At 54.6% G+C, this 20,332-nt stretch overlaps 1 protein-coding gene across 4 annotated transcripts in view; it reads right to left on the bottom strand.

The window, feature by feature from the left end:
• The window catches only part of PER2 (period circadian regulator 2), a 40,468-nt gene extending 21,776 nt beyond the window's left edge, over nucleotides 1–18,692 (bottom strand). Inside the window, exons 1-7 of one of the 4 annotated variants that reach the window (XM_019923620.3) lie at nucleotides 18,534–18,692; nucleotides 7,271–7,518; nucleotides 6,696–6,758; nucleotides 5,564–5,718; nucleotides 3,584–3,705; nucleotides 2,377–2,578; nucleotides 235–286 (exon numbers count right to left, since the gene is read on the bottom strand). In XM_019923620.3, coding sequence (XP_019779179.2) covers nucleotides 235–286; nucleotides 2,377–2,578; nucleotides 3,584–3,705; nucleotides 5,564–5,718; nucleotides 6,696–6,758; nucleotides 7,271–7,500 — 824 coding nt within the window. In that variant the 5' untranslated portion in view covers nucleotides 7,501–7,518; nucleotides 18,534–18,692. Of the gene's footprint in view, nucleotides 1–234; nucleotides 287–2,376; nucleotides 2,579–3,583; nucleotides 3,706–5,563; nucleotides 5,719–6,695; nucleotides 6,759–7,266; nucleotides 7,519–14,165; nucleotides 14,335–18,533 lie in introns of those variants that run through there. The other 3 variants (XM_073807031.1, XM_073807032.1, XM_033859447.2) reach the window with 3 other exon arrangements.
• Between the last annotated feature and the right edge of the window lie 1,640 nt (nucleotides 18,693–20,332).

The raw sequence follows: 20,332 nt of genomic DNA, 5'->3' as shown, positions 1-20,332 counted from the left end.
CAAAACAAATAACTCCGCTTGTGGAAACGTGTCTTCACGCGGACTTTCCAGGAACACTCATGCTACGCGGCAGGGATGCTCCCGCAGCACCTCAGCCCCACAGAACGGGGCCTGGGCAGGCTTGTGGCCTCGGCTGGCGGCATGCGGAGGGCACCCCTGCACCTCCTCCGCCTTTGCGAGAGGCCCTCATGATGAAACGTCTGTGCAATGAAATTCAGGAAAACCTGGGCTTACCTGACGCGGCAAAAGAAAGATTTCTCCTCCACGCATTCTTGAGTAAAAGAGTCTAAAAGAAAAGGCCCCAGTCACTCACCCAGTTACACCCTGACCAGGGACAGGGCTCTTACTTCCCACAGACCAGGCAGAGGCAGGAGGATCGAGAGTCAAGGTGGGATGCACGTTTACCTGGCGCTGAGCAGAGCCCTTAGGTCAGAGACCTTGCACCACAGTTCTGACTAAGGAGAAATCTATTGCACGAGCGTGCACTCACCAAATTATGCCGTGCGAAAAGCGCTGCTACAAACACACTAACTAACGACCAACTTAACTGTGGAAGACGTACTGACTGACGTGCAGAATTTTTGCATGTAAAGCCCTGGACATTTCAACCTACATATTTTGGGGGATATTTAATTCTAATAGAAGCAACTCAGGGCATTTCACAGCTTACATCAATCCTTTTCCTAAATATTAACTTACTTTAAAATTTAAAATGTCTAGTAAAAACACGAGTTCGACTGGGTGACCTCATCAGAGATGACGGAATGGTGTTTCCACAATAAACGCATTTTAGAAAAAGAAATCTTAGACTCCGGTCTTTCAGGTAAAGCTTCCTCTACTCAAAAGAAATGAGGAGAAGTAGATGATTGCTGGTTGGGGAAAATGATATAAAATTTCCGGCCTGGAAAGGCCTTCAAGAAGTCACCTGGTCCTTCTTTTCTATTCAGACAAAAATTCAGTGGCAAGCATCCTGGGGAGATGGTGCCGGCCTGTTCGTGCTGTGAATCCACACGCAGAGCTGCCTCCCTCCACGCAGTGACCCAGCATTGACAGGTCCTAGTAACGTGCACCACAAACTTTAGCGATCTGACCGCACAGCCCTTGGGCTGGGACTTTGGGAGAAAGCAGACAGCTCTACCTCTGAAACGCCAGGCGAGTGTCTCCTTTAATGAGTCAACCCTAAAGCAAACTGCGCTTCTGGCCCCGGGCTGTCTGTTGTCAGGGAGGAACAGCTGCTGAAAGGTGGCTGTGACAGTGACGGCCCCGCTGCCGGCTGCCTGGGAGCACCATGGCGTGGAGGGACCCAAGATCCAGGAGGTGGTGACAGTGGGCTGAGGAGCGTTTCGACGTGAGCAGAGATGCCGACCCAGGAGCCAAGGACGAGATGGGAGTCAGCTTTGGGTGGCGTGGCCAGGGCTGGCTCTTGGTGAAGATCACGACTGAGGCCCAGCTGTTCTGGGGGGACTCCCGGCCCCGTCCGCTTCCTGCTCGTCTCTCGTGGCTTCTCCTCTTTGGGTCCATCTCAGCTCTGAGCAATCGGAGCCCACCGAGGAGCTGATGACAGTCAAGGTGTAGGTGGACGGACGCTGCAGGACCTACGCTGTCAGCCACCTGGTCACTGAAAGGTCTGAGCTGGTGGGGACCCTCTTCTCTCCAGTACCTTCTGCCAGGACCCCGTGCCATGTTTCTGCTGAGACTTGTCTGGTCAACCGGTCCCCTCCTGCACCCACTCATGTGAAGGCCCGTGCTGGTCACGAGAGAGCTTCCATGCCTTCCAGACGCAATGTCTCCCCAACCATGTTGCAGGAGGACAAGGACACACGACACTTGACCGTGAGAGCCCTGTGGCCAGGAACATGAGGGTGGGTGGGGGACCCGAGGTCCGAGGAAGCAGCCACCTGGGCGCAGACTGGAGCCTGAAGTGCCTGGAAGGCCGGGGTCTGAGCCCGGGAGGATGGCGCGGCCTCTGGTGGAGGTGAAGAGCCCCCCGCTATGCTGACATCGTTGCACCACCTGCAGAGAGCTTTCCAGATGTACCTCCGTCCTTCCCCCAACCCTGCAGCCTCATGTCCAGACTCCAGCTCCGATCAACTTCCTTTCTAAAATGCCTGACATGTCTTAAAATCTTCTGAAGCAGTTTTCCCTTTCTGAAATTTATGAAAAGACTTTTTTCTCTCTCTTAATGTATTCTGAGCAAACCACCTTTAATCTTGCACCTGGACAGACAGGGCAGCCTCAGGCCCCTCCACGGGGCCTACAGCAGGCCTCCAGCAGAGGGGAGGTGGGCAGCAGCCTCACGTGGGGGGCGGCCCCGCCCGGCCCCTCCCCATGCTGCCTGTGGAGAAGGACTAGGCAGCCCGGCCGCAGGGCCCTCACCTGCTCGGTGGCGGACACTCCAGGGCGGCAGCTTGCACGGCGTGGTGCGGCTGTGGAACACGCCCACGTCGTGGGGCGCCAGGAACTCCACAAACTTGGTGTCGTGGAAGGTGCCCCGCTTACAGTGGAAGATGGAGACCACTTGGTCAGAGATGTACAGGATTTTCCCGGTCACCAGGGACACGGCCGCAGCAAACATGTCCTGGAATGGAGAACACGACTCTGGTGAGGCCGGGCTGGAGGGGACTGGACAGGTCACCCTCCCCCGAGGGCAGAGAATCGGGGCTGACAAAGGGGAAGGGAGCAGGACGCGTGAAGGGTCAGAGGAAGCCTCTGGGCCCCTCTCCTCAGCCCTGACGAGGATAACTCTGCCTCCCCTCTTACATATACTGGGGTCCCAGGGGGATATTATCTGAAAAAACACATCAGGGCTCCACCGCCAAAAGGAACCCCAGCTGTGCTGATTCCCTGCAGCTGTCACCTGCTCCGTCTTCTGGGCACGGAGCTCCCTGGCGTCCAGCCTGGGTGATTTGGGAGGGGGAAGGGGGCCCCTTCCTCTCTCTCCCGGGGCTCAGGGCTGCCTGGCAGGCTGGAGGCCTCAGGCCCCCTGGCCCACCACGGGCTCTCCCCACGCTGGCTGGCCCTCTGAGCTCGGGGTGGGGCTCCCTGGGGGTTAAGCTGCAGGGAGGGCATGGGAGGAAAGAGACGGGAAGGGCCGTGCAGTCCCATTCTGCAGGTCATCACTGCTGCGATTCCGCACCTCTGGGTCCCCGCTTGCCCTCTGGTTTCCTCTCATTAATTGAGAACTGGGGGTAACTCCCTCCCCTTCCCCTCCCTTCCAGGGAGGCCTCACCTTTATGGGTTGCTTAAAAATGCATAAGTGCCCGCCCTGCAAGTGAACTGACAGTCACCTAGTGTGTCCCTTCCCCCCACCCCCCCCAGTCAAGGGGGGCTCACTCACACACACTCGGGGTGTGGGGTGCAGTCAGCGCAAGAGGACAGCCTCAGAGAACAGCGCAAGTCGGCAACATGGCCGCCACTTCGGAATCCCTGACTGACTTTCTTTTCTTTTAAGGAAGGAACTCATTTCCTGAAACTCCGCACCCTGCTGCTATGGAACCGAGGTTCAGCCGGCTCCCCTGGGTGAAGACCTCGGCCACCTGAGCTGAGCCTCCCGGGGGAAGACTTCGCTCGTCAGGACACTTACCACGTTTTTCACAATGAACTCGGAGGTGACGCTCTCGATTTCTTCCACCGTGCAGGAGGGCACGTGGGCACTGCAGGGGTGGTCCTCACTGGACATCAGCAGCTGGTAGTACTCCTCACTGGCTGTAGGCGAGACCAAGGGGAGGGCTGAGGGCGGCCCTAAATCATGGCTGGGGCTCTACCTTTCTCATGAGAAAGTGGGCACAGAACACAGAGAAATGTGAAGGCTAGACAAACAGACATCCGGGATTCTCTTCCCTGAAAAATCAGAAGGCCTTTGATTACAGAAATTTTTAAAACGATAAAGACACATTCTTTTCAGTAACACGACCACACGGTTCTGCCTAAGCCTCACTCTCCCCAAAGGCCTGTAACCGCGACACAGCATCAATGTTTCCGCGCAGGGCAGCCGTGGCAGCCCCTGCATCTGCTCCCTCGGGGGTCAGACGCTCCCATCCGGACAGAATCGACTCTTAGAAACACCGGGCATGAGAAACAACCCTGTTTTCAGAATGAACTGCTCAGAACAGAACTGAAGACGAGGACCACTCATCCCGGGACACCCCGTACAGAGTGACAAAGCTATCTCCACCCAGAGGGGAGCCCTCAGGCGAGGCGAAGCCAGGATGCCCGACTTCAACAGCTAAACCGTGCTGAGGTGACACCCGGCGTGGGTGTCCTGGGCCTGGTCTCCGGGGATGGGCTGTTGGCAGAACAGTGCACTGGAGATGCCGGTGCTCCCTCCACAGCGGTGCGTTCCTTACCTGCCCCGGAGACAGAGGCACCTGCGTTTACCTGAGACCCAGGGAAGGGGCCCCAGCTCAATGGAAGGGCCAGCCACAGGAGCAACTGAAGGAAGACCGCAGGCTATTGGAAGTTACGGCAGGGACCTGGAATTTATGCAACGTAAAGCGGCTTGATGACGCAAGTCCTTTGGAATCTGCAGTGTGTGTTGGTGGATTCCTGCACTGCATCTGTGAAGAGTTCTGCACACACATCTCAGGTAAAAGCCTCAGTTGATTCCACTGACCGGCTCTGAAAGCTCTTACGAGTTCTTCCACCCAACAGTAAAACCCGAACATACCCCAGAGGTAAGCAGGACTCGGATCACGTGGGTCCTGTCACTGTGTGCCTGTGACGGAAAGGGGGCGCCTGGTCCCGCCTGCCCGCCCTCCTGGTGCAAAGACCACCACGATGGAAATTCACGTATTTTTAGAAAAACGAGAGATGAACTGCCCAAGGTCTTGAATCTGAAGCAGCTCGAAAATACTGTCCTTTAAGGATAAGATCAGGCAATACCCTCCTTGTATCTTCTCCTTTTTTTTTGTTGCTGTTTGTTTCCTTTTCTTCCCCCTCACATTATTTTGTTTTGTTTTGTTTTTCTTCGGTACGCGGGCCTCTCACTGCTGTGGCCTCTCCTGTTGCGGAGCACAGGCTCCGGACACGCAGGCTCAGCGGCCATGGCTCACGGGCCGAGCCGCTCCACGGCATGTGGGATCTTCCCGGACCGGGGCACGAACCCGCGTCCCCTGCATCGGCAGGCGGACTCTCAGCCACTGCGACACCAGGAGAGCCCCCCCACCACATTATTTTTTAAAGGAGGGGCAAGCCCTCAGCTAAATGCTGGGGGCTATTCACGTCGCCAGCGTACACACACGTCACAACTCTCCAGCCAGAGCCTGGAAGGTGCTGGACATTCCTGAACGTGACCTGACCCCAGCCCCGGGCACGAAAGCTTCATGTTGTAAATAGGTTTCTTTTATCAGCTGGTTTTCTACCTGCTTTTTTTTCCTCTAAAAGTACAACAGAAAACTTCCAATGAACTGAGATTTCCAACCAGCTGAGATTTCATCAGACTTCCCCAACTTCCTTCTGCTACTTCAGGACTGAAATTTAGAAAATCAACACAACTGAAGCTCTAATTTGGGGAGACGTGAAACCGACTTCTACAGGTTGGAACAAACATGTGAGGCGGACGTACCTTTCACCTGCTTCACGCTCCTCAGGGCGTACTTGAGGGTCAACAAGGTGCTGGCCTTCCCCTTGGCCCTCTTGTCCGCAGGGAGGTGGACCTTCAGCTCCTTCAGCGTTTTGATCAGCTCTTTGTGGGCGTCCACTTTGGTGGACTGCTCGCTGCTACGGAGTTAAAGAAAAACGTCAGTACCCTAAGTGCCCTTTTCGGAAGAAACGTGCCTCTGGTCCAGTTTCTCCACCAGGGCGCGAGGACACTGTGGTCCACGTGGTCCTGGGTGGGCATGCAGCAGCCCCCAGCAGCTGTGACAACCACGAATGTCTGCAGACATCGCCTCGTGTCTCTCACGGGGAGAGGAACTGCCCGGGAGAACCAGTGTTCTGACCCAGGTGAATGCTGGAGGGTGCCCTCCCCCCTGCTGGTCCACCCACAGCCCGGCCAGCAGGCCCCACTGCTGAACTCTGCCTACCCCCATCTCAGACAGAGAGGGAGACAGCGACAGAGACCCCAGAGGGCAGCACAGTGGCGTCCTGGGGCGAGGACATAAATGACGTGTGAGGCCTTGGAGAGGAAAGGGGGTTTATACGGAGGATCTTCAAACTCAAGGACGTGGGAGGGGCAGGAGGAGGGGCGGGCGGCACTTGCTGGGGGAGACGCGCCTGTTTAGACAGAGGGACGGGGTCAGGCCTCTCGGGTGGTGGAGATGCGCCTGTTTAGACAGAGGGCACCGAGGGAGCGACGGGGTCAGGCCTCTCGGGCGGTGATGGCAAAGGCCCCATATGCCCAGGACAGAGATCAGGATTTTGCTCCAGTGGGGATGTGAATATGAAATTAAGGACACGTTTGTTACAAACACGTAAAAAAAAGTGCGTGTTCCAGATACACGTCCAAGACGCAGACAAGGTCTGCTTAGCGAGAGCTGAGCAGCTACAGGTCTGGGGCAACATCAGGGGCTGTGAGCGGCCCGTGGGGACGGTCGTCTGAAAGGGCGCGGCTGGGCTCACAAGGCAGACAGCTGCTCAGGCTAACAGGTTCTAGCAGAAGCCTGAAAAAAGTTGCATCACCCCCAAAACCTTATCTCATGACAAATCTTTCCATCTCTCTAAAGGCTCTAAACTGGGGGGGTTCTAATTGGTCTTACCTGCAGCCACTTGTGGACGGGTGGTGCTCAGACTTCACCATCATCACGTTAAATGTACCTGGACTAAAAGAACAAAAAATAAAGGCCAAACTCAGAAGAGTGTGTCCATCCACTTCTCCCCCCATCCACCCAGCGATGACGGGCTGGATTACACCACAGTAAGTCAATTAGGAAAAAATACGAGCTTAAGAGAAAAAGAACAAGAAACCTCTGGACACTGGAGAAACTAAGTACTGGGGGATATAAACCCAAGACTAGAGGAGAAGTTCGCTTTCTATAAACCACGGGGCGTCGGTTCAGTAGCTGCTCGAGGGGTTCCCTGACTCTTCCGCCTCCCAAGATCTGGTCACCGTGCTATGTGTCTAGCTACTGGCGGTCTGACACCCAAAATCACTGTCATAAGGAAGGACAGACCCTAGCAAATTTTAGTTATTCTGAGTCAATAAGATTTTCAGAAGTCTTAAAAAACTTGGTCATCAAGATTTAAAGACTGCAAAAGTAATCGCAATAGCACGGAATGAGACACTGAGAAAACAAATGCCCAGCCTCGCCTTGGGGGCCTCAGACACACCCACCCCTGGCAGGTGCCGGGCGGCCCCACCAGCATCCCCAGCTCCCGGCCGCTGTCGTCACAGTTGCTGCCCCGTGAGTCCCGCCCCGTCGAGCCGTTCTCGTTGGTTTCATTCCCGCTTGTGCCGTCGCTCATGTCCACGTCCTCCTGGAGGGGGGCTTGGCTGGGCCAGGGCTCCACAGGCTCCTTGGAAGGGTCACTGGGGCTGGGGGCGTAGTCAGCGCATCCGTTCATGCTGGCTCCTGAGTGATGCTGGCAAACGAGAGAAGGTCATCAGGTTCAGGGGGCAGGGGGCCGTGCGGCCATCAGGTGAAGCGTCCCGTGGGAATCTCTCTCCACGTTTCGCTGGAGGAGCCGGCAGGAGGTGCGGCCAATCGTGGGTCTTCTGCGCTCGTATCCACAGGGCTCCCACCTGCCATGAACTGCGAAGGCGCGTGAATCAGGTGGCCGCTGCCTCAGACACCAAGTTGCTGACGGCCTCCCCAGGCAGTGTGCGGGGGCAGCGGGGTTCAGAAACCTTGGCCACCACAAGTTACAGGAGGCCCTGGAACCAGGCTGTGGGCCAGGGAGAAATGTGGCTTCGGGGAGCAGGCGTCACTGCGTGAGGAGGGCAGAGCGGCGGGGGCCCTTACAGCAGCAGGGGGTCTGGGCACGGGGGGTCCAGCCGAGCGAGAGGGATGGGGAGGTGGAGGGACCAGTACGAGGCCGGCGTGGAGTTATCTGGGATTGACGAGGAGCCGCTAGAGCACTGGAAGCAGAGACTCCTACAACTTCGCTTGCGTTTGGACAGCAAGTTTAGCTTTGGTGCTTTGGGGGTAGGTGGATGGAGCGGGGCTGAAATGAGAGACCGACCGGCCACAGGCGGGGATGAGTAAAGACAGGGAGTAGCCAGGGCAGGAGGGGTTGACCAGAAGCCTAAGGACGGGAGACTTAGACGTCACAGGGTAAAAGCAGGACCTGGGATGGTGCCCCCCTGCGAGGTCCCGGGAGGAAGCAGGCACTCATGCACGCCAGCGGGGAGGTCGAGGAAGGCCCGGCACGAAAGGGCGTGGTCAGGGTTAAGGAAACTACAAATGATGTGCAGCTCGGGGGCAACCGGTTAGGGGGAGGGAGCTGTTACCTTCTCTGGGCCTGGAGGGGCAGGAAGAGGAGGGCTACTGAAACCAGAGGCGCCCAGACAACCTGCGGCCCGTGGGGGGCATCAACCTCCTGAGCTCGGAGGTCAGGAAGCAGGAAGGCAAAGGGACACACTGACACAGTCCCCAAAGGCCAGCCTCGGTCACCGAGCAGCGGGGGAGGATCTGGAGGCCCAGGCAGCGGCGCCTTCACCGAGGGGGGTCCCCAGAAAGCAGAATGTGCCCCTGCAGCTTCCCTGCGCTCAGGCACCTGGACCAGAGGCCGCAGGGAGGCCTCTGTGGACACTGTGCTGAGGATGTGTAACCCTCATGATCGCCATCCACGGCGCACCAGCATTCCCTTCCAGGGATGGGCAAACAGGCCGGTGAGCTGCCCGAGGCCACATACAGCAGGAGACAGTGCCGGATTCAGGCTCCGTCACCCGCCAAAGATGGGGACCCGCGCAGAACCCAACCACATTACGCTTTGGAAAACAGCAGGTCCGATCAGACCCTGTCTTGTTCATGAACCAGATAAACAGAAAAGAGCCAACATGCAGCTTCTGAAAAGAAGTACAATGAAGACAAGATGCACACAACCTCCACGGCACGAGGAAACAAGCAAATTTAGGGCAGCACCAACTCTGTACCATAAGCGAAAGTCAAAAAACGACGGATTCGATGAAACACGTAATGAAGGATGAGCTAAAGCCGCAGACTGAAGTGGAAATGTCACGTTACAACAGACAATTAGAAAGCTAAAGTTCAGACTCAGCGACGGGAGGATGAGAGTGAGAAACCTTTTAAACACGCCCCGGGAAAGGGCTGATGTTAGAGGCACATTGTTACCTGCAGATAACATCTCTTTCTGAAAAAGACACCATAGCAATGAAACAGAAACTACAGTGAAAGATACACGTGAAGGAAACCATCCTGGAGGCAGAGCTGCAGCTGCGGGACTCCCTGAGGACCAGGCAGAATTATGTGAGGAGTGGCAAAGGCCATCCATGTCCTGATGAAAATGATGCTTTTCAAGAAAAAAGCAAATTCTACCCACATCCCAACAGGGAAAACAGGTTACCTGCAAGGATGCTAAGTCACGCTAGTCTTGGACATCTCTGCTGTAATGTTAAATTTTCAGAAGATAAAGTCTCTACACTCTGAGAGGAGACGGTCACGGCCACAGGCAGGAAGTCTCAGAGGATCTTGCTATGGCTTTAGACGGAAGCTGTTTATTGGTCCCGAATCACAGAGAACCTCAAACGCCAGCTCTTTGCAGTGAAAGTCAGGAACAAAATAAGCAAGTCTACTGCTCGGTCTTCAACATTTCAGGGAAGTTCTAGCTAATTCGATGAAAGAATGAAAGGTGCTAACATCTGGGAACTAACATCTGGGAAGAGAGAGACCAAAGACTAAGGACAGACTGTTCCCACAAAGAGAAACACCAGGTAAGAGCTATAAACCTGGAAGGATGCCCAACCTTTAGACACGAGGAAAACGCAAAGCACGAGGTTTCCAAAATCTAACAGGACCGACAGCATCCTGGGCTGGCCAGGAGCAGGACTCCTGTGCACTGTGTTGGACTAACGAAGTCTTCCTGGGGGGTCTCTGGGCGTGTCTAGCAATGCTTACACCCCCGCCCCACCCCCACCCCCCTCCTAGGAAGCTGCTCCGTGGGAATGCTCGTCCATGCACAGAGACATGTGAGCACGGGGTTTGGAGGAAGAAAAACCTGGAAAGAACCACCAGCAAGAAGTCTACCCGCATCCTGTCCAGGGCAACTTCCAAACTGGGCCCCCTGCCTCACCTGACCCCACTGCGGTCCACACGGGGCAAGTGAGCTCCTCTCTCCCCTGGGCACAGAGCTCAGCCCTGCTCTGCACAGGGGTCAACAGCTCAGCGAGGCCTCCAGCTGCCTCCTGGGATCTCCCGTGCAGCCACCCCCTTGGCCCAGGCACTGTGCTCCGACCTCGGGGACCTTGCATTTGCTGCTCCCTGGTGCCCGCAGCACTTGTCCGGCAGATGGCCTGACCGTCCTGCACAAACAGCCCTGCCTTCTGCCTGGCCCTGCCAGCCCTGCATCCCCTTCTCGGCTTTCTCTCCCGTGGCACCGACACTGCCCAACTGCACACTGACGCGGGGGCGCTTTTGCTGACGGCTGTACCCCAGGGCCTGGCACATGGTGTGAAGGCATAAACTCTGGGACATCTGCACCGTGGAATACTACGTACTCCATCAAAAAGACGGAGACCAGACACACTGATGTGGGAAGACTCTGGGGCATAAACGGACAAGTCACAGAACAGCGGGAGCGACAGTAAGAATGACAGGCAGCACTCGGCAGGGCTCGGCGTGCGCCTGCGCTGCTCCAGAGCTGTTTCTGCTGATCAACTTGCTCTCTGTGCACAGCACCGAGGGCCACCGTGCCGGCAGAGAACGGGACAGCCATCTTTCCTGCCCTCACGGAGCTTACATTCTAGTGGGGAAAACAGACCATCAAGAGGGGAGCGATGCATAGAGCAGATTAGGGTAAGTGCTAAGAGAAAGACGCAGAGCCGGAGTCCAGGAGGCGTGTGGGAGCAGCGGCGTGAATTGGGAAGGGTGGCCAGGGAAGGCCCATGGGTAAGTGATGTCTGGCCTCGCACCCCCATGTGGTGGTGATTCAGAGCCTCTTGGCCTCCCTCTCCCCGCGGCCTGCAGCCCCTCACTACCCCCCGGCCACTGCTAGGCACACACCCACGCGGCCCTCCTGGCTCCACACCTGAGGTCATCAGGAGACTCTGGCTCTGCCGGGTTCCTGTGACCTTGGATGAAGCGCCACACCACGGGGTGCGCCCTGCTTCCCCCACTGCTGCCGAAGGGCCGGTGAGGCAGCCGGAACCCAGGGAGACTGTACTCCCTGGGTGAGCTCGGACCACAGCACCCATCCCTTTCCACCCCTCCCTCGAACAGACTGTCCTGGAGCTTTTCTTTGTGTCCTTCCTTCCTTTTTTTTTGATAGTTTTTTGGATGAGGCCCCAAGGGGCTGAGCGGCCAGCTGAGTGTCTGTGAAGCAGGGTGTCAACGCATGTGTGCCTGTGTGTGTGTGTGCGTGTGCGTGTGTCACAGCCTTCTCTTCTGCACTCCCCTCTCCCTCACTCCAGCTGTGCTGGGATTGCACCTCCCAGGGGAGCACTAGCGTTTTGGGGTTTTTTTTGAATTTTCTTTTATTTATTTTTTTATACAGCAGGTTCTTACTAGTCATCCATTTTATACCCATCAGTATACATGTCAATCCCAATCTCCCAATTCATCACACCAGCACCCCCACCTGCCACTGCTTTCCCCCCTTGGTGTCCATATGTTTGTTCTCTACATCTGTGTCTCAATTTCTGCCCTGCAAACCGGTTCATCTGTACCATTTTTCTAGGTTCCACACATATGAGTTAATATGCGATATTTGTTTTTCTCTTTCTTACTTCACTCTGTATGACAGTCTCTAGATTCATCCACTTCTCTACAAATGACCCAATTTCATTCCTTTTTATGGCTGAGTAATAATATTCCATTGTATATATGTACTACATCTTTTTTATCCATTCATCTGTCCATGGGCATTTAGGTTGCTTCCATGACCTGGCTATTGTAAATAGTGCTGCAATGAACACTGGGGTGCATGTGTCTTTTTGAACTATGGTTTTCTCTGGGTATATACCCAGTAGTGGGATTGCTGGGTCATATGGTAATTCTATTTTTAGTTTTTTAAGGAACCTCCATACTGTTCTCCATAGTGGCTGTATCAATTTACATTCCCACCAAAAGTGCAAGAGGGTTCCCTTTTCTCCACACCCTCTCCAGCATTTGTTGTTTGTAGATTTTCTGATGATGCCCATTCTAACTGGTGTGAGGTGATACCTCATTGCAGTTTTGATTTGCATTTCTCTAATAATTAGTGATGTTGAGCAGCTTTTCATGTGCTTCTTGGCCATCTGTAGGTCTTCTTTGGAGAAATGTCTATTTAGTTCTTCTGCCCATTTTTGGATTGGGTTGTTTTTTTAATATTTAGTTGCATGAGCTGTTTATATATTTTGGACATTAATCCTTTGTCCGTTGATTCATTTGCAAATATTTTTTACCATTCTGAGGGTTGTCTTTTCATCTTGTTTGTAGTTTCCTTTGCTTTGTAAAAGCTTTTAAGTTTCAATAGGTCCCATTTGTTTATTTTTGTTTTTATTTCCATTACTCTAGGAGGTGGATGAAAAAGATCTTGCTGTGATTTACGTCAGAGTGTTCTGCCTATGTTTTCCTCTAAGAGTTTTACAGTGTCCGGTCTTACATTTAGGTCTCTAATCCATTTTGAGTTTATTTTTGTGTATGGTGTTAGGGAGTGTTCTAATTTCATTCTTTTACATGTAGCTGTCCAGTTTTCCCAGCATCACTTATTGAAGAGACTGTCTTTTCTCCATTGTATATCCTTGCCTCCTCTGTCATAGATTAGTTGACCATAGGTGCATGGGTTTATCTCTGGGCTTTCTATCCTGTTCCATTGACCTATATTTCTGTTTTTGTGCCAGTACCATATTGTCTTGATTACTGTAGCTTTGTAGTATAGTCTGAAGTCAGGGAGTCTAATTCCTCCAGCTCTGTTTTTTTCCCTCAAGACTGCTTTGGCTATTCGGGGTCTTTTGTGTCTCCATACAAATTTGAAGATTTTTTTGTTCTAGTTCTGTAAAAAAATGCCATTGGTAATTTGATAGGGATTGCATTGAGTCTGTAGATTGCTTTGGGTAGTATGGTCATTTTCACAATATTGATTCTTCCAATCCAAGAACATGGTACATCTCTCCATCTGTTGGTATCATCCTTAATTTCTTTCCACAGTCTTATAGTTTTCTGCATACAGGTCTTTTGTCTCCCTAGGTAGGTTTATTCCTAGGTATTTTATCCTTTTTGTTGCAATAGTAAATGGGAGTGTTTCCCTAATTTCTCTTTCAGATTTTTCCTCATTAGTGTGCAGGAACGCAAGAGGTTTCTGTGCATTCATTTTGTATACTGCAACGTTACCAAATTCATTGATTAGCTCTAGTAGTTTTCTGGTGACATCTTTAGGATTTTCTATGTATAGTATCATGTCATCTGCAAACAGTGACAGTTTTACTTCTTCTTTTCCAATTTGTACTCCTTTTATTTCTTTTTCTTCTCTGATTGCCGGAAGCACTAGCCTTTAAGCCTCGGCCCGCACTCTGCTTTTAAGAGAACCCAAACTAAGACAGACTGAAGAGAGTGACAGAATGGGCCAGGAGGGTGCTGGAAGAAGAGTATTCTAGGCAGGAGGACAGCACATGAAAAGGTCCTGAGGCAGATGGGTCTGAGGACAATGGACGAGTCTGGAGCAGAAAGGGCAAGGCAGAAGGTAGGAGCTGATGTGAGGTCAGAGCCAGGTCATGTGGCACCTCGCAGGGCAGAGCCAGGGCCCTGGCTTTTTCTGAGTGAGGTGGGAACTGCTGTAGAGTCCTGTGCAACAAGGTATGACTCACGTGTTAGCAGGGCCACAGGGTAGAGGCAAGGTGGAAGCCAGGACACCTCTAAGGGGGCTCTGGGCCACCCAGGGTGCAGAGGACATTCACTCTGTCCCCTCCACTCCCTGGACACCACCTGTCCCATCCCACAGCCCTCCCCAGACAAGCAGCAGCGCCGGTCTTCTGCTGGGTAAGTTATGAAGGTGACAGGGCAGCTGCAGAGGACTAATGAGCAGACTCTGGACAGCAGGGCCTTTGGCGGGTTCCTCCACTTCCTGGCCGTTACCTTGGGCAAGTTCCTACACGTCCTGGTGCCTCGCTTCCTGATCTGTGAGATGGGGCTGCAGCAGCACCTGCCTCCTACTGGTTGCTCGGAGGGTTAAAGGACAGCAGTGCAGTATCTGGAATGCAGTAAGTGTCCAGCAAAGGCTGGCTTTTACTATCACTGCCAATCACTAGAGGAAAAGAGACAGCGTAACAAAAAGCAAATTAAAAAAAAAAAAAAGTTGCTATTTCATTGTCACGAGCGCTGTTTCTGGCCGCCCCAGGCGATGCGGACGACCCTTGGTGGGTGCATCGCGCGCTTTGCTTCCACGCTCGCCCAGGCTTGCCGCTCAGCTCCCCAGAGGGCCTCCTGGTTTTCACCAGTCCCACCCCTGGGAGCCTGTCTGAGTAGGATTCATCGAGCAGGGGTCACAAGATGACCTGCGGTGGAAGGTAAATCTTTTTGCTAAGAGGGTAGGGCAAGCATGGCAGAAACGGGAAACAACAAACCAAACCGTCTGAGCTTCATTATTCCAGAAAAACACGTCACTCGGCACTGACAGCTCTAGCTGACCAACCGCATTTTGCCAAGTCGGCAAAACCAACGTGCCCGTCAAAGCAGACTTTGCCTCCTGCCTTCCACCAACGTCCACTGAGCATCCGCTCGCGCCAGCACTGCCAGGGCCCCAAGGAAGCCCTGGGAAACCTGTGTTTCCACCAGGGCAGTGGGGTGTCCTCGTGAGCCCAGGGGCCCCGCGAAGGAAAGGACAGCCCTGCTGCAAAGGGGCTGTGGGGAAGCTGGGTGTGCCACTGGGCGTGAGCTCGAGCGCCTAACGCTAGAGGCCCATCGCGGCTGCTTCTCAGTCATCCACACATGGGTTCTGCCCCGGAAAACGGTCAGACCGGAGGAAAGGAGCTGAGCTCGCACCCCTGACTCCGGGCCCCCGACCACACCTGCAGCAGTGATGGCTGCCCTGACTGGACAGAGGAACACTTAGAAAGTGCCGTCCACGATGAGATCTTCATCTGGGATGGCTTCACAGTATTTGGGATGGGAAGGAAATGGCAGGGATACAGAAGGAGAAGGGCCAAGACCCGAGCTGGCGTATGGGTCCATTACCCTGTCCTCTCTACTTGCACGTGTACTCATAGTTTCCATAATAAATAGTAAAAAAAAAAAAAAAAGGAGAACAAAAACACAGCCTGGGCCCCAGGGCCACCTTCCACTGCCACCGCCAGGACTGGTAAAGGCTCCCTGCACTCAGTACCCCTGAGTCTAAGGGGGAACGTGCATTTCTCTGTGGAAAGCGGAAAGCGGTGTAGGTTCAATCACTTAAGACGATCAATGATTTGAAATGGAAGATAAGATACTTGAGATGGTAAGGTCTTGCTCCCTGTCCACAAACTGAGCCCCCAGCCCCGGAGGCAGAATGCTGCCAGCCCCCAGGGGCCCCGGGTGGTCCCCCCACCCCTCCCCCTCCCACCCCAGGGCCCCGTGAGCCTGAATTCTCACAGCCTGGTTCATTCTGCCTGTTTCCGAACTTTATGTAACAGGGATGTCACAGCCTGTACTTTGTTTCTGCAAACCTCGGTATTTTACAACCCCCAATATTATAACACGGTTGCTACTTCCTGGTAGGAGCCAATTCCCGGAGGCCAGCCTGCTGTAATCTGGAGAAAATGTTTGTCCTGCTGAATAAACACCCGCAACTCTCCATGGAAACGGCTGGTAACCGAGGAAAATGACTGCAGCTGTCCAAATATGGAAGGGAAGGTGGCTGGGGAGAGGCTTGTCTCCGCCGCACTAAGACCCCTTCAAACACTCTCAGCTCTGCCTTTAAAACCTCACATACGGAGAAGCACAGAATTTAAAACAACAATAATGCAAAGGCGTCAGCTTCCTGGCTTCAGCGTGGGGAGGCCTGGGAATAGCCCAGCTGTTCTGATTGTTCTGTCACCCCAGGGAGAGTGCTAGGATTCTCAAAGCCTTCGGGGCCTGGGGAGGGTCCGGCACTCAGCTGAGAGCCCCACCACCTTCAGAACTGCCCGCCTCTGATAACACAGCGGCCTTGGCCTCGCCCTGACCTGCACTGCTGGGACGCTCACTGCTTCTGATTTGCTCTAGACTTGGAAATACAGTAACAAACTTGTTGCCGAGGTGCCTGCAAAGAGCACAGAGCTGAAAAGAAAGGAGGGCTTCACAGAAGAGCTTCCGGGCAGGCCCATCAGAGGCCCTGTCCAGACTTTCTGGTGCTCTGTGAGCTGGCAGGTGGGCCAACTTGTCACTGGGCAGGGGTGCAGAGCATCTGCTGAGACGCCAGGTTATGTCTTTCTAGTTAGTTTTGCCGAATATGGTAGTTTTCAGCGTCACTCTCTCTTTGGACTGCATGCTGAGAGGTCCCGCCAGAGACTGAGTGACCTGCCAGAGCCTGTGATTTGCTGAAGCCCCGTCAGGTTACATCATCATTTAAAAACAGAGGCCTGCCCACCAGCATTTTTCTGAAAGTTAAGTGTGATTGAGAAATAGTACAAATGAGAGGAATTTTTCCTGTTTCCTTCTAAGCCTCACAGGGTAACATTATGTGCCCCAGAGTCAGAAACTTGTGTCTCCTGTGTAGGTGCCTAAGGAAATCACCTGTGGAGTAACAGGAATCCAAAAAGCTAGGGATGGAAACAGACCTCAAAGATCGCCTACCCTGAGCCCCGCTGTACAGACCAGCCCCAGGGTGGAGCTGAGTCAGCCAGCAGCAGCCCGCTGGCTGGTGACAGGCCACCCCGCCTCCTCACCAGCGCCCCAGCCTCCACAGAAAGCCAGGGCTGTGTTGGTTCTGTACCAGTGAATCACACCAAGATGACAGCGACAAGATAACTGCGAACACCCACGGTTCCATCCCTGTTGGCATATCACGTAGCTTCCACTTGAGAAAAAGGAGTCCCTTTCCTCATTTTACTCAGACGCCTTATAAAAAGTGATTAGCCTTGTATTTAAAAGCTCAATTTCCAGTGAAAGCCTTCAGGTAGAGTCCTGTTCCCTCTTCAGCCAAACCAGCCCAGGACCAGAAACCCCGGCTGGGGACAGGGGATGGGCATCTCCCCTTTGCAGGTAGAGAGAAGGCCAGTGGCCTTGCTGCACTGGACGTGGGAGGGGAGAGGTATTCATGGAGGGGCTTCTGCCACGGTGCTAGGGTTCTTAATGTTTGGGGGGCCTGAGGCCCCTCTCCCTAAACTCCAGCTCATTCAAGATTCAGCAGCACCCAACAGAACTTCTGAAGCTCATCCTGACCCAGATCAAGACCTTCAGGACAATGGAAAGACACTGCAGGCACCCTGAGCCTGGGCCTGGCCCTGCCGTGATGTGTGCCCAGCAGGCATCTGGGCCTCAGTTTCCTCATCTGTCAAGCTAAGGGGTTACCCTGGGTGATTTCCAGGGTACCTTCTGGCTCTTTTTTTCTGTGAGTATGAATCAGTTTTCCAAACTGGTTTCTTCTGTATATCAGAAACCCTGGTAACCGAGTTGTCATCCCTTATCCTGGCCTTCCTGGAGGGATAAGCAGGCCACTACCCACCCCCTGGCTCCTGTCCAGGACTTGGCAGCCAAAGTACCCCCCAGAAGGTTAATGGGATTGCTACATCACAAAGTACAACCCTCCCCCTTCTTCCACCCAACCTGGGGAGAGAGAATAAATACAGAGCGGTCCAGGGTGGGCAAAGGGGATGAACAAAGGTGCTCAGGCCTGGCTTGGCCCAGGAACTGTCTTGTCTCTCTACTCACCCACTCCAGGGGACCCATGGGCTGTCCAGGTAGGGCTCCTAGACTAGTGCCCAGCAGTAGCCTTTCCCCAGCCAGAGACTTGACTCTGTGGCCTCAGAGCAGGAAGCTGGCTCCCCAAGGGTCCCTCCATGTTCCCAGGGACTGTCGCACTGACCCTCAGTTGCCTTGGCCTCTCTCAGCCTTCTCCCACGGGGGTGCGGGGGGAGGGAGGGGGTCAGGGAGGGAGAAGAGGAGGGTTCATAAAAGAAAATCGTCTAGAGAAGGACAGTCCGACATATAGCCACTCAGTAGCTCTGTGACCTCAGACATGGGCTTAACCACTCTGGACCTCAGTTTCTTGATCTGCAAAATGGGAATAACAGTCCCCACCCCAGGCCGGTTTCAAGAGACGAGGAGGCTGGTTTCAAGACGAGGAGTAAAAGCGCCCAGGAAACCCTCGGATCGTGCATCCGTGGGCTAGAGGATCCTCTGCCGCCTCCCGCAGCCCGCCCGCCGAGACCCCAGACCGCCAGCCCGAGGCCGGGGCCGGGGCCGGCCTGGAGGCGGTTACGTAACCAGCGGCCGGACGCCAGTCGGCGCCCAGGCTGGCTCGCCCTTCCCGCCGCGCCGCGCACTCACCGGAGCCGCGCCCTCGCCTGTCCGCCAGCCCGTCTGCTAGTCGCCCTCCGACCCCGCCGCCGCAGCCGCCAAAAGCTGAACTGATTCCGCAGGGCCGCCCGCCTCCGTCGCCGCCGGGGACTAGCCGCTGTCACATAGTGGAAAACGTGACCGCTCGCCGCGCCCGCCCCCGGCGCCCGCCATTGGCCGGGGTGCCGCCTCATCTGCATACCAGGGGGGCCGGGCCTGCAAATGCCGCGCGTCCATTGGATGCTGCACCCGTCGCTCTCTTTACATAAGACGCACATGGAATTCCATGTTCACAGATTCGGTTCCTCAATGAAGACGCGGCGCGCTCGTGCCCCCCTCCTTGTCCTCCCGAGTGGGCCCTTCCACTTCCGGCCTTGGTGCCTTCCATTCAAGACAGCTCAGGTCCGCCGGCTCACGGAGTGCGGAGTGGCGCGTACCACCGCGGGGCGGGGGGAGTTGGGCGCGGGACTGGGGCTCCTGTGCACCCGCGCCGGCCCGCCGGGCAGCCGAACCCCCGCTGAAGCCCAGGCCCCCAGAGACTGTCACCTTGAGCAACCGGCCAGAGGCGCGCCCCCCGAAGATATCTTTCATTCACTCATTCACATTCATTCATTTACTCACTCTCCTTCATCGCTAGGCGCTGTAGCTGCCCCGGAGACTAGGCGGCCCTGCAGGAGCTCCCGGTGCACGCCCACCCAGGCCACTGAGATTGACACTTGTCCCAGATCTGCCAGGACAGTTAGCCTCCAGGTGGCCTTTCTTATTTTTCAGATCATGTGTCGCAAGGTTTGGTTCAGCAAATAGGGTCCTTGTTACTGGAAGGATGTACAAAAGAAATAAATGATGTTGTCTCTGCCCCCAACCACGTCATTAGGGAGAAAGGACGTCTCATGAAAAGGGAACTTAATCAAATACTAAATTGGGCGGTATGGATCATAAATTAACCGGGGCTAGAGTCATGCCCGAGGCTCCATGGAGGAGGCAGCGCTTGAAGAGTGGGAAAGGCCTTTGGAAAAGGAGGGTTTTCTTTTTTTTTAAATTAATTTATTTATTTTTGGCTGCGTTGGGTCTTCGTTGCTGCGCGTGGGCTTTCTCTAGTTGCGGCGAGCGGGGGGCCCCTCTTGGTTGCTCTGCGCAGGCTTCTCACTGCGGTGGCTTCTCGTTGCAGAGTACAGGCTCTAGGCGAAAGGCTCAGTAGTTGTGGCATGTGGGCTCTAGAGCTCAGGCTCAGTAGTTGTGGCGCAAGGGCTTAGTTGCTCGCGGCATGTGGGATCTTCCTGGACCAGGGCTCGAACCCGTGTCCCCTGCATTGGCAGGCGTATTCTTAACCACTGAAACTGCAGGGTCTGATGGGCGAGGCTGGTTGGGCTCTGAAGGGCTGAAGGGACCTGTAGAATCTCCCTCCATTTGTCCAGTCTTCTTCCTGGGCTTTCCTGGGGACGAGGGATGGGAGGGAGGGAAGAGTTATGATCTGGTGGCCTGCAACAAACCAAGCTGCTTGTTCCCAAAGCCAAATGCACGTTCGGTATTTCCTATGTGCACGTCACTTCCTTCCCTCTCCTGGGCCAGGTGTGTGTGCAACTTCATCACACACAGATGCAAGGCGGAGCAATGCCAAGTTCATCAGGACAATCCTTCCCACGTAAGTCCTAGCAGGCCTGCTGCGTGCCGCACACTCCTTGGTGAGAGTGGCCCCTCCTGTTTCTCTGACATTGACGTCCTCCCCGTCCCCCTCCCTAAATACACATACACAAACCCAACCAAATCCAGGCTCAGCTGCACCCTGACCA

Source organism: Tursiops truncatus, chromosome 7 (assembly GCF_011762595.2).
Source record: "Tursiops truncatus isolate mTurTru1 chromosome 7, mTurTru1.mat.Y, whole genome shotgun sequence".
Taxonomy (NCBI): Eukaryota; Metazoa; Chordata; class Mammalia; order Artiodactyla; family Delphinidae; genus Tursiops; species Tursiops truncatus.
The sequence above is the reverse complement of the archived record's forward strand: the minus strand, read 5'-3'. Positions and strand labels throughout refer to the sequence as shown.